The sequence below is a fragment of the Stegostoma tigrinum genome, chromosome 15 (assembly GCF_030684315.1).
Source record: "Stegostoma tigrinum isolate sSteTig4 chromosome 15, sSteTig4.hap1, whole genome shotgun sequence".
NCBI lineage: Eukaryota > Metazoa > Chordata > Chondrichthyes > Orectolobiformes > Stegostomatidae > Stegostoma > Stegostoma tigrinum.
In genome coordinates, this window is record NC_081368.1 from 26,940,161 (window position 1) to 26,953,761 (window position 13,601).

The window sequence follows — 13,601 nt, forward strand, 5'->3', positions numbered from 1 at the left end:
CACTACCAACCTGATTTTCCTAGTCCACCTGCATACTGAAATTCCCCTTGATCACAGTAATCTTGCGTTCCTTATACACCTTTTCTAACTCCTGGTGTATCTTGTGTCCCAAATCCTGACTACTGTTTGGAGGCCTGTACTTAACTCCCATTATGGTTTTTTCACCTTTGCAGTTTCTCAATTCTGCCCACAAAGATTCTACATCATCTGACCCTACTTTGTTTCTTGCTATTGATTTAATTTAATTTCTTACTAATAAGGCAACCCCACTCCCTCTGCCCACCCTGCCTGTCTTTTCAACAGGGTGCATATCCTTGGGTATTTAGCTCCCACTCCTGATCCCCTTGCAGCCACATCTCAGTGATGCCCACTATGTCATACCCGCCAATTTTGACCTGCGCCATAAACTCATTTACCTTATTTTGTATACTGCATGCATTCAGGTGTAACACCTTCAGTCCCGTATTGACTGTCCCTCTTCTCATTGTCATTTGTTTATCCAGTGTGCTTGAAGTTTAATTCCTAGCCCTTTCCTAACACTGTGCTGTGATTTGTGTGCTGCAGATTTTGATAACTGCTCCCAAGTTCACCTTTTCACTTTTTCATATTTTTCCAAGTAGTTGAATGAACCCCCCCCCACAGATTTTACTTTGTTTCCCATTTTCTGCAAATATCCTACGTATTTTACTATTTTGGAATTCCAGTATTCAAGTTTTTTTTCCCCTTTTAATCAAGGCATGCACTCACCTGTACTCAGACGTTGTTGGTGTTGGGCCACGATCTCGCTCACGGTTTCTGTCTCGATCATGTTCTCGCTCTCTTTCTCGCCGATGTCCTTGGTAGTCCCAGTGGCTGTTAGTACTTTTTTCGACAGTATTCATCCAGGATGTGTGTGTTGTGGAAATAGCAGGATAACCAACTAGTCCAGAATCTGGGGGACAAGAAAAATCAAGGGAGGTGAGGTGGGGATTAGAAATAAGGTCCCATTACTAAAGGAGGAAAATCATTTACAACTTTAGTTCACAGGACACAGGCTGACACATAATCTGAGAACCTAAGAAAAATAAGTATTCCTTCACTGAGCGTTTAGCTTGTACGTTCTCAGGTTGGAATTGGACTGATCTTCCTTGGATATATTGGAATAGATGGAAGGTCTGATGGAAGCTTCAGATAAAGTAATTGGATATTCAACAATAAATGCAGACAATCAGTACACGTTTAGGCCTTTTTTTCTTTCAAGGGGCTATGATCAGCATTAAACTCCTTGCAATAACAGATTTGATCTGTAGTGACCAAGATATGACAGGAACTATGATCAAACCTGTACATAATTTAGATTTTGTCCTACGCTTGCCACTCTGCCATTTAGAGTCCCTACAGTGATGCGCTTTTCATTATCTCCAACATTGAGCTTGATTGCAATATTTCAAGTAGAACTTGTGTACAAAACACTCGTCTTTAATTCACTCTTGGGATGTGAGCATCGCTGGCCGGCCGGTATTTATTGCCTCTCCCAAGTACCAGGTACGAGTCTAACCAGCAGAGAGCTTCCCTACTCCAGATTCCCACTGACTCCAATTTTGCTTAAGACTCCTTAATGACATCAAGGTTGTATTCGAGTGAGTTTGGCAAGGGCAGTCATTCTCACCCCAACTTTGGAATTAAATTTCTTTTGTCCATGGGGATTTAAAATGAGAATAGCCAATCTTAATATATAAAGTAAACATTACATAAAATTGTAAAAGGTAAAAACTGAAAGTTTCCTCAATAATTGTCCTAAAAGTGTATGATGTGTCAGCTGATGTCACCAGCAGAGCAACCAAGGCTTATTTCTGGCCTCACCACTTCTTCGACAAGGAGAGGAAGATGGTGGACAAGGCAGTCAATCAATGACAGTTCCCATTCGTCATATCTATTTAAGAGTGTGTGGCCTTTACTGGAACAGGACTTGCATGTATGTGGAGTGAAGAAAGGATCAGGCTTACATATAACATATCATCTCACAATTACACAGCTTGCCAATATTCACCATCTAGACACATCGAGAATGGCCACTTGCGCAAGGTACTAGAGGGCATCCAGTACCCATTCAACCATGCCTCAGTATGAATCAACTTTCAGCAACAAAGCAGAAAAGACTAACAAACCAAAAAAGGATGAAAAGCATCTTTATAAAGTATGTACATTGGAGAAATGTTACTGAAGATTCTGATAAATTGCACTGCCAGCCAATTAATGTTTTATTTAGACTAAAAGATACATTTCCAGCAGAACTGACTAACAATTACCTGCAGTACTATAGGGGAATAAAGGAGGTGGCCTGTTGTCATAGCCTGGAGGCGGACCACTGAAAGAGTCAGAAATTCTTTATTAGGGACAAATTATAATACACATAATAAAAACAATTACCAATTTTCTCAATTTTTTACACAGTAAAATGTACTAAATTTTTCAATTTTATCCCCCCAAAATGTCTGAGTTCTCAGAGTGCTCCAGATTCACTTTATTTTAAACTTGCTTCACTTTATTTTAAGATTGGATATATCTGTACACCCAAGATCTCTTATTATTCTCATTTTTTAAGCAATATGTGCTGTCTTTCACCATTCTAACAATAATGCACAATCCATAACTGGTTAAATTAAAATTGATTTCCCAACTGTACAACCTTTCTGCAAGATTACAAATGGCTTACAATTGTGTGGAGTTCTTCCTCAGTTTTAACATTGCCTTCCAATGTGATGTTGTCTGTAATTCTGAAATTGTGCTCATGATCACAGAGTCCAAATCATTTTATCTCAATTGTGAACAGTGGCTCCAGCAGGAATTCCTGTTGAAGACCACTTCTCAAGGCAGCTGTCTATCCATTGTTACTGGTCAATTCCATATGCTTTGACCTTAAAACACAGTCTACAATACAGTACCTTGTTGAAAGCTTCTCAAAAATCCAAAAATTCCTACATCACAACAGTGGCCACACGTAAGAATATCTTATTGGTTGTCAAGTACTATGGGATATAGTGTAGTATGAAAGATGCTGTTCAAGGAAGCTTTCTCATAACACTAGTTTCCTCTTCATTGTTAGTGCACATTGTTTCTTACCCATCTATGGTTGGCATCAGTAATGATGGAGGCGGCACAACTGGTGGTGGAAATAATGCTGCAAAAAGAAGGCAGAGTTCAGTTCATTTTACATGTCTAAATAAAACCTGAAATATTATTTCATCTGTAAACAATACTGTAGAACAATTAAAATTGCAAAGGTTATCATTCACAGTATTCCACACTGCTATACACATACTGAATTTTGTCTTTTTGTACGACATGTTCAGCGCATCATACTTGAGCTCTAACACATCACTTGCAGAAACAAAACAATGGCTGGATGTATCTCGACCCCGGTCCCAATATTAATCTTGCAACTGACACAGCAATACAGACTAAAGAAGGTTCAAAGTTTGATCCCTGATCAGAGCTTTGTCAGCATCAACAGGGATGTCACAGTGACCTCAGCATTAAGGATGGGAAATGTGAACACGGTGCTTCATTGTTGTACAACAACTTATCAGAAATTCATTGATGTTTCAGAATTGATGTTAGGCCTTAAAATTAGTACCATTGTTTCTTCACGTATAAGATTCAAACGTGGTGGTAGCAGCTCAGATTTCCCAACATAATACAAAAAGTGATGGATTATCAACAGAGTGGCACATGCAGCAAACATATCTATACCTGTCAATTATATTATGCTCAAATCAGGAAATTAGAACTTTATGCACGCAGGTTTATTTGCAGACATTTGATCAGCAGATTCTGAATCCTGGTGAAATTCACTCAAAAAAAAATTCTATCAGATAACTAAAAGTAACTGAAATAGTGCCTACATTTTTGAAACACTTCCTGCTAAATTGAAAGCACTTCTTAGATCTTGTTACTAATATTTTGGGAAGTAGACAACATTATTACAGTTCACTAGATTTCTGTGCAAAAGGATTGTGCTGGTAAATGCACAGTAAAACTATGCATAAAACTGCACCATTTAAAGAATCTACGGACTTAGAATTTTAAGTAACCAAGTGCAATTCTTACATTCATAAATATAAATCAAAAGTACAATTACCTGGAAGAGGCCCAGGTGGCGGCATTCCTGTGAATACAAGAAGTTTCACTAGCTTTAAACAAACCAGCTGCATGAAAATATTAGGTGACTACAAACATTGAGTTTAATAATGATGATCTCCAATTACCTGGAAGAGTGGTTCCTTCTGAACCATCCCGAGGCAGGGAAAGAAATTTAAACTAATGACAGGGTTGCTAAGTTACAGTAAACAGGCAACATTGTTACATTGCTAAACACTGGATCACTGTTGCAATAGTGTACCAAATGACTGGTCATTTTGTTGATCAGGATGCAGCATTTTTATCTAATCTATTCGGCATCAACACAGCGACAGGTAGGATGCTTTACACCTACCTAGTTTTACACTTCACTGACTTTAATGTCACTGAATGAAGACATGAATGTAAGAAGGTGTTCCATTGTGCACAAGTAATTCATTTCAACAACATCCAGAGAAAAATATCATCCACTGAAGCAAATTATTTTCCATTTCCCACAAACTACACTCAGCAACTTTGCCAATTTGATGCCTGCACAGATCACTTTATGCTGTGTTTCTACATTCATTCAGATGAGTGCCAAGTATGTCCTGCTCACTTCAGTTAGTTCCCTTATACCCAGCAAAGTTTTTAGCCCAGCTAAGTAAATGGGTTTTTAATAAAAATCCTTTTATTATTCATTATTTGTTTGGAGGATCCCATGAAAAGATCAACTAATCTATTTGATCTTCAGTTTGAAGAATACCAACAATTGAATGAGGGAAATAAACTAGTAACCTTCACTCGCCTGACCCTGTTGTTGCAAGATAAGAAGCAGATATGGATGCAAGTCCAGTAGGCACAAAATTGTCATTTTTGGCCTACTTTTATAATCCACCTTCTTTCTTGCCCAAAAGGTAAAGAAATATTTGCCTGTATCATTTTCTTGAAATTCCAGATTTAATCTACTGAATCATTATGTAGTGTCAGGATGAATCTGTAGAATAACTAATTATGGAAATGAATTATTTCCTATTTAAAAGGATGTAAATTCAAACTCATCCATCTTCTACAACCATGCACGGGACAACATTATTTGGACCAGTGATGGCAGCTAATGTGACACAAAGCCATTAGACCCAAACCTGATGGCCTCTCCCTCAATACTCTCACACAGACACTTTCCAGCAAATACTCCTAATCCAGAGATGACAATATCCAATTAACGACACCTTAAAATTCAGCACAAACAGGGATCAAATACAGGCTAACAACGCATAGCATATTTATCCCTCAGCCACTCAATGAACTTACCTTGACCTTAACCACTCTGATACCATACCAAAAGAAGTGTTTTATGGTCTGGATCACAGAGTGTAAATAAATCCTACCATTTCCAATAAATACCAGACTAACTGAGTGCAACTGTTGAATAAGAAATTCCACATTTTTATTTTATATACAGCTCATTTAGTTTATGTCTTGTAGTTGGCATTAAATTGAAATCTGTTGCTATATTACCTGGAATTAAGGGTGTGTTAGCTCATGACAGATAAGATTTGCAGCTGCTGAATTAGAAGAGTAGAAGTTGCCTTGATTAAAATATACAAGATCTGAGCAGTCTCGACAGGACTGATGTGGTGAAGATTTCCTCCTATTACAAAATCTCGAACTAGAGGGTCACCCATTTAAAACACAGACACAGTGACTTTATTTCTATCAGTGAACCATGAATTTTGGAACTCTTCCTGAAAAGGCAGCAGAAGAGAAAGCTTCTCGTTAAGCAAGGGGTGAAAGTCTATCAGGTAGACAGGAATGTGGATTTGAGATTACAATCAGATCAGCTATGATCTTATTGAATAGTGAAGCATAATCAGGAGGTTGAACGCAACTCCTGCTGGCAATTTGCATGTTCACATGACAAACCAAATGTATAGGTGCTGCAGAATATATGAAGGAAAATCAAGATTGATGCTTTCCTGGAATCTACAACACTAAGGAAGGGAGAAATCATGAGATTAGAGGGCAGGTTCACTTTAAATGTTTGAATAAATCCCTCCTAATATCTTTCATCTGGGAGGTCACGCTCATGTAAGAAAGTGTTTTTATCTCATCCCAATCTGTACAAAAGTCATAGAATCACAGAAACCCATAGTGCAGAAAGAGGCTACTTGGCCGTTGATTCTGCATCAACCCTCTGAACTGCATCCCACCAAGACCCACATTTCCCATGGCTAATCCACCTAGCTTGCACATCTCTGGACATTATGGACAATTTAGCACAGCCAAACCACCTAATCTGTACATCTCTGAATTGTGGAAGAAAACCGGAGCACCCAGAGGAAATATACTCAGACACAGAGAGAATGTGCAAACACCACATGGGAAGTCACCCAAGTTGCAAGTCAAACCTGGGTCCCTGGTCCTCTGAGACAGCAGTGCTAATCAGTGTGCCATTGTTGTCACCCCCTAATAAATGCCAACAGTGCCAAATTATACCAGGTCAATTTCTGGCTGAATAACATCCTGGTTGAACACATTCAAAGCTGTAATCATCACACACTGCCTTACTGACATGCGGTACCCCTACCACCAGAAATTCCAACACTCTTCACACCTCTGTACTGTACTTTTGTCGACTCTTTAACTATTATTACAACCACAAAATACAACTAAAATAAATTATCAAACAAAGCAAACATAATCAAAGCATCTTACCTGGTGGGTGCATGGGTGGGGGTCCGCTGTTGACAGGAGGGGGTGGGTGTAAAAAGTGAGGGGGTGGTCCAGGTATTGGAGGAGGAGGACCTGTTGTAGCTGGAAATGGTGGTCTTTTGTTTCCATGGTCTCCAAGAACCTAAATATCCCCAAGAAAAGAAAATATTCTTATAATTCAATCAATAACACTTCTGTATCAAAATTGCACTTCCTAAAGTAGAGTTAGAAAGACGCAAGCTTGAAAAGACCTTTGGGCTGTTGTACATTTCTTCCTCTTGAATTTGCTGACAGCCTCACAATGTTGCTGGGCATTCTATTCCACATAATTACCACGCAGTGTAAAGATGCTATTTCTGTTTTTGTCTAGTCATTTTTCTCATTTTGAATTTAATGAAATTGACATCCTTGGTAATATTAGATACAGGGTTGCAGTTTATTTATGACCCTAAGTACAGTAGGGTCTCATTGCATGTGTTTCCTTCAGTGCTCTTTAAAGCTCAGGTATTTGATCAACTGTACCATCTGTGGTCTAATCTCTGCAGTTTAGAAATGACTCAAAGTGAATTGCAGAGACCACTTCAAATCAGCGCTCCATACAAATTTAACTCCCACACTGGGAGTTAGTTATACAGAGTAAAATCTTGTTTGTCATCATTAGTCTTGCTACAGAGCCTAAATATGTTTCAACAAGCTATCCATTAGCACCTTTACGTAAGATTACAGCAATGTCCCCGCATCAGAACTTTTTTGCAAATTAATGAAAGTTAATTCAAAAATTGATTCTGACAACAAATTACATTTTTATTCCTGTTTGAGATACATTTAAGTAAAAAGCTGAGAAATGTCTTGTTTGTTTGGTCTTTATTGACTAAATATTTTTAACATCTAGGGTCTTGAAATGTATCAGATCATAAGCAGCTAAATCTCTAACAAAAACCTAGCAGCGTGTGCCAACAGCAGATTTCCAGATGAACACTACAGATTCAAACAATTTCAGCAGATCTCAAGGGCATGACGTAGTTAGAGACAACGCAAAATAACTAAGTCCCAAGCCATTGTTATCTTTTTGATTTTGATGAAAGGCTAGGGCAGAAATGTTTATCAGCTGATACAGTCATGGATTGGGAAGCTCTGAGATCTTGCCCTGGTTTCAGCAGGAAAATGGATACAGGACATGCTTTGTAAATGGGTCAGTCAAGTAATAAGGCAGCATTGATTAGAATAAATTTGCCAAAGGCTTTATGTAAAGAAAATATAAGATGATTTCCCAAGAACAGAGATTAACTGAAGTAATTATACCTGGGACAATCAAGGATTAGATATAAAGAAATTGTACATCCACCCTGGGCAATGAAGTTAATGCCTTTTGATATTATTGATTAAACATTAGGACGAATCGGGTTTTACCTATACTGGATAATTAGAACCTCTGTCACCAATAAAGTTATCAATAAATCATTTCAAAACTTGACAATGAAGGAGCTCGAATATTAATGAACTCTATTCCTGCAATTCCAAAAACTAAAATGGGGTTCCTATGTATATCCTTCAGTCTTTAAATTGGAATTCCCACTGTTTCACTTATGTTTCCCAGGCTCATCACATTACGTCAGTCTGTGTTGAACTGCATTTGTTGTTTGTCTGTCCATTCCCTCACCCTAGTCAAATCCCTCCATGACAACAAAGTCTAATTCTGAATACTGAAGACACCCCACTGAGACACTGCTGTTTCAGAAAATTGTGCCCCAAGAAAAGAACAAATACACAAAGAGATAAAACAAATTAGTAACAGCAGAAAATACAATTTGAAAAGAAATTTTTCCTCTGTTTATCATGAAAAAACTGGCTAAAGATTCCTACTCATCAGCAACCCTCTGGTGTCCTGCTCAAATGGCCATTTTACCCTCAGTGTCAACAGGCTGTGCGGCCTTGATGACATCACATCACACACAGCCAAAGCAGGAATCCTTCCTTTGTAGTTCAGTGGTCAAGTTTAGTTCACTTACTTGCAACACAGCAAAGATCATCAGTGAACAGATATGGAACCGAACCTGAGCACTGTCACTTGAATAACTCAGTATCACGTATTATTGTCTTTTAAAGGGGAAGAAATTCTAGAAAGTGGTACTTGACTTCATAAACAAAAATCCAAGTGTATTTTTAATTGAAGTTCTGGTAAAGTTTTGTTCCCTGACATATAGTCAGGTTTCTTTCATCAATTTGTCTGCTATTCCTGTGACATCAGAGCTGCTTTAATGGCTGAGCTGTTAAGTGCAGTGCCCAATTTACCACCGAGCAATACAGACCTAACCAGCCCAGGTCACAGTATAGTTATCAAAGAAGAATACCATTTGGCATGACTTAATTAATCCAGTCAATAAAACCAGAGTATTTTACTGTAGAATCTAATTCTTTTAGAAAGAAAGAAAATCTGGGAATCATTTTATCAGAAACTGTGATCACCTTGAATGAAAAATGCCCTAAATCCAGTCTTAAATTTACCTTTACTCATGAAATCAACAATCTCTACAGTTACAGTCTGAAATTCTAGATTTAAAATTTTCACTCGTGTAACCCGTCGGGCATATTATTGAAGGTCATCTCTCAAATGCCTCATTTCTTGAGTGTTTCTCCAGATTCGTCAGATCTTTGATAACAAAGATCAGTTTTGTGGCTCTTCTCTGCAGTCTCCAGCACGTCAATGACTCCCTCAAATCTTGGCACCAAATTTGAATGTGAGCTTTAAGATACGATTAAACCACAGCACTGTTGTTTGATCATTAATTTTCTCTGACAATGTTTCTACTGTTTTGTATAGCATTTTTTGGTCTATTAACATTAATACAGTTTATGAATCACTATTTTTCATTCTTAGATGCCCTACTTTGTACTTGTCTTGTGATTTGCTATAATTCTGTATACACATTTCTGTCAAGTCTTTTTTGGATTTTGAGCTGTCCCCTCAGTATTAACTGATTGCCACTGATTGCTATGCCATCATCTGTAGAACTAATTACCTTGCATCAAGTTTCTGAAGCAAGGGCATTTGTATAAATTCAAAGATTTAAAAATAATCATTGAGCCCTGGGCAGTAAAGTATTTGATCATTGTAAGCTGTGAACAATCATTTCAAAAATAAGTACTCTGGTTACTCAGTGGTCACCAATAGCCAGTTGTGAGAAATTCTGTCAAACATATTTTGGAAATTTAGGTACAAAAATGTTACCAGCTTTCTGCAGATTACCTGGGACAGCACGTACGGAAAGCAGACTAGGCCTATGCCTAGCTTGCTGATCTTAGAATTTTGATGTCCATGATGTGGAAGTGCATCTTGGATTGGGGTGGACAAAGTCAGAAGTCACATGACACCAGATTATAGTCCAACAAGTTTATTTGAAATCACAAACTTTTGAAGTGTTGCTCCTTCGACAAAAGAAGTAGCGCTCCGAAAACTTGTGATTTCGAATAAACCTGTTGGACTATCACCTGGTGTCGTGTGATTCAGAATTTTGACGAACGAACTACAAATAATTTCAGTGCTTTGATTCAGCAAGGGGGAAGGTTTCCTCAAGTTAAATTATCCTGTAACTGATGAATATTGAAATTGCTCCATATTAGAAAAGGATTACACTTGAAGTTGTCTTGCGAACTGAACAGCCACGTTCTAAAAAACACACTATTAGCTAGCAAGCACATCTGAACAATCAATACAAGCAGCCCAAAAGACCCTGGGTGTAGACTATCAAAAGGATATTTAAAGCCAACACTAACAGTTTATAAAACCAATAGGGTTTAAAAAGATAAGTCTGTGCAAACTACAGATCATAATGAAGTGGCAGAAAGAAAGAAAGAAATGGTAACACAGTGTGGAGCTGAAGGAACTCAGCAGGCCAGGCAGCATTAGAGGAGCAGGAAAGCTGACGTTTCAGGTCGGGACCCTTCTTCAAGAAAAAAGGGTCTTCTTCAGAAGGATCCCGACCCGAAACGTCTGCTTTCCTGCCTGGCCTGTGCTGTTCCTCCAGCTCCATACTGTGTTATCTCTGACTCCAGCATCGATAGTTCTTACTATCTTTTAGAAAGAAAAGAAATGTTGGCTTGGACAATGGGACAACTCCCGTGCTCTTATCTGAATTGTTGTCATGGAATCTTTTATACTTGCTTGAACAAGCCAAAAGGGATCATTGCTTAATGTGTCATCTGGAAAGACTGTACTATTCCTCTAGTATATTATACAATGCTCTATCCTCCAGGGAGTGAACTCTGGGCTACTGATCATTATAATTACAACTGCCTATAGTACAGATCGTGGAAAATACTTTTGTTCTGTCAATTTCCTTCTGGCAAAAGTTGAAAATTCTGACTTCTTGGTGCAGCATCGTTCCAAAGGCACTAAGTACCCCTTGCGGCATCTCCAATTTCCATTTTCACTACCTTCAACTCAATGGTACAGGACACTGAAACAACATGTGCTCTACCCATCTACTTTTACAGTCTCGGAAGAGAGTACTAATTTTTAAATAACAAACATGACCCAATTTTAGTTTTGTGGTTAACATACAAAGAAATTGTTTTACCTGAATTGCACTCTCATCTCCTCCATGTTTGTCTCGTCGCCTTCCTTCTACCCTCCTGATGGAACCCGTATATCCGCTAATAACGTCAATTGCGCCAGCAAGTTTTCTGGAGGAAAAACTTAATATTACATTAAATCTGATAGTTCTAAAGAGTTAGATCACACAACAAGCACTGCAAGAATCAGTCCTTTCTTTCTAATATATACTGTATTTACTATCCTGAGGTACTAGTGAGCTCAGGTGTTCCAACAATGTAGCAAACCTAGTTACAATTCACACCTTGATCTGAGTAAATGCTTATCCCTTACAATTCTGTAACAGCACTTAAATGAAACTATGGGGTCAGAATGCAAACAGAAAAGTGGGGAAGTATTTTTCTTTTAAACAAGCCAATTCTGAAAGAAAACAAACATTTGATTTGCTATCCTATTGAATTGCCCTTTCAGCATTCAAAATTATTGCACTCCTCTGTATGATAAATGTATCAATAGGCAAGGAAATGGCCAGGACAAAATGGTATAGCCTAAACATCTCCTCCAACTTCACCATTCTTGCTAAGAATATGAGGAGCAGAAATCATATTTTGAGCTCCACAGGTCATACAGAAACCCTAGACAGACATATCACTGAGCAAATGAATTTTGAAATTTAAGAAAGTGGATATTGTTTAACAAATAATCATATATAGGGTTCAATGAGCTTTGTAAAAATACTAGACTGGGATGAAAGTAAATTTAATCAAAAATATATTCATGGTAAAGTCAGTATTAAAAAAGTAGATGGGTAGAGCACATGTTGTTTCAGTGTCACTACACAGCAAATAAAACCGACTTCACTACTCATTCCCTGGATCCCCATGTGTTGAATATTTCTCCTTAACCTCGAATGATGGCATCGTAGAGAACAATGACTGGAAATGAATCACGCTGTGCAAGTACACAAAATGCCTCATCCAAGGGAAACGGCTTTTATAAATCTGGACACATCACGTGCAATATTCCCAACAACTGCACCAAACATGTCACTGCCACTTTATAACAAAAATATTTCTCGTTGATATTCAAGGTGAAGGATGTCATCATTCCCAGATTTACTATATCATTAAAAGTGGAGAGAGAAGATGCCTTTGTTGCGAAACACTGGATTAGCCCCACTCTTTGAACAGAGCCACTGTGACATACATGATTATGGGGCCATTCTTGTAGTTTAGTTCAGCTTGCCAATGCAGGAATACATACATTCTTTGTTGCCTGAGAGAATTTTATTGCAACATGAGTTATTGCCAGACTGTAATCTTTTGTCTAACAAGCAAGACACAGAATTTTTAAATTTTTGGATGCCAAATTAAAGTCTATTAATATTATCATAGGTGTGTTGTTCTTAAATCAAGATCCAATAAAAATATCTATAAAAAATCAGCATATTTGAAGGATCCATTAGGCAACGATATCACCCATTAAGCTGCTTCTGCCATTCAGAATGATCATGACTGACCTTGGGTTCTAATTCTACTTTCTTGCCTGGTTCCCACATTCCTGGATGCGGAGGCATCAAAAATCTATATCTAAGCCTTAAACGTATCCAGTAATGCAGCATTCACAACATACCAAGTTAGAGAAATTTCTTTTTGTCTCCATCCCAAATGATCTCTCCCTTTTCTTGAGACTGTCCTACTGTGTTCTAATTACCCAGCAGAAACAACAAGCATTCATCCTGTCAACCCTCTCAGAATCTTCCATGTTTCAATGAGGCCACCTCAAATTATTCTGAAGCCCAGTGAATACAGAGCCATTTTGCTCAGCCTTTCACCATAGGACAATCACATCAGCAAGGGACCAATCAAATGTGCCTTCACTGTGCTGCCTCCAATGTATGTACATCTTTCCTTAAATACAGAGATGAAAACAAAACACAGTATTCCAGATGTGGTCTCACCAAACCCAGTACATTGTAGCTAGATTTCTTTATCCTTTTACTTCGACCCACTTTCAACAAAGGCCAATCTGTCACCGGCTTGCTATACTTCCATACACTCAAGTACCTCCGATCACCAGCAATTTAAAAGTTTCACTTGTGTTGCATGTGTTTGGTGTTTTGAAAAGAATTACAAAATTAAAATATCTAATCCCGAGTGTTATTTCCATAATTTTCTCCCTTCCTGAACACAGTGATCCTCGCTGCAGTACACTTCCTTGAATGCCTGTCAACTTC

At 38.1% G+C, this 13,601-nt stretch overlaps 1 protein-coding gene across 4 annotated transcripts in view; it reads right to left on the minus strand.

Annotated features, from left to right (window-relative positions):
* Positions 1 to 13,601, minus strand: part of LOC125458790 (pre-mRNA 3'-end-processing factor FIP1-like) — a 55,269-nt gene that overhangs the window by 7,313 nt on the left and 34,355 nt on the right. For 3 of the 4 annotated variants that reach the window (XM_048544461.2, XM_048544460.2, XM_059651390.1), the window contains exons 9-14: positions 11,391 to 11,508; positions 6,817 to 6,955; positions 4,121 to 4,147; positions 3,103 to 3,160; positions 2,289 to 2,347; positions 748 to 931 (exon numbers count right to left, since the gene is read on the minus strand). In XM_048544461.2, coding sequence (XP_048400418.1) covers positions 748 to 931; positions 2,289 to 2,347; positions 3,103 to 3,160; positions 4,121 to 4,147; positions 6,817 to 6,955; positions 11,391 to 11,508 — 585 coding nt within the window. The remainder of the gene's footprint in view (positions 1 to 747; positions 932 to 2,288; positions 2,348 to 3,102; positions 3,161 to 4,120; positions 4,148 to 6,816; positions 6,956 to 11,390; positions 11,509 to 13,601) is intronic. The other variant, XM_048544462.2, reaches the window with a different exon arrangement.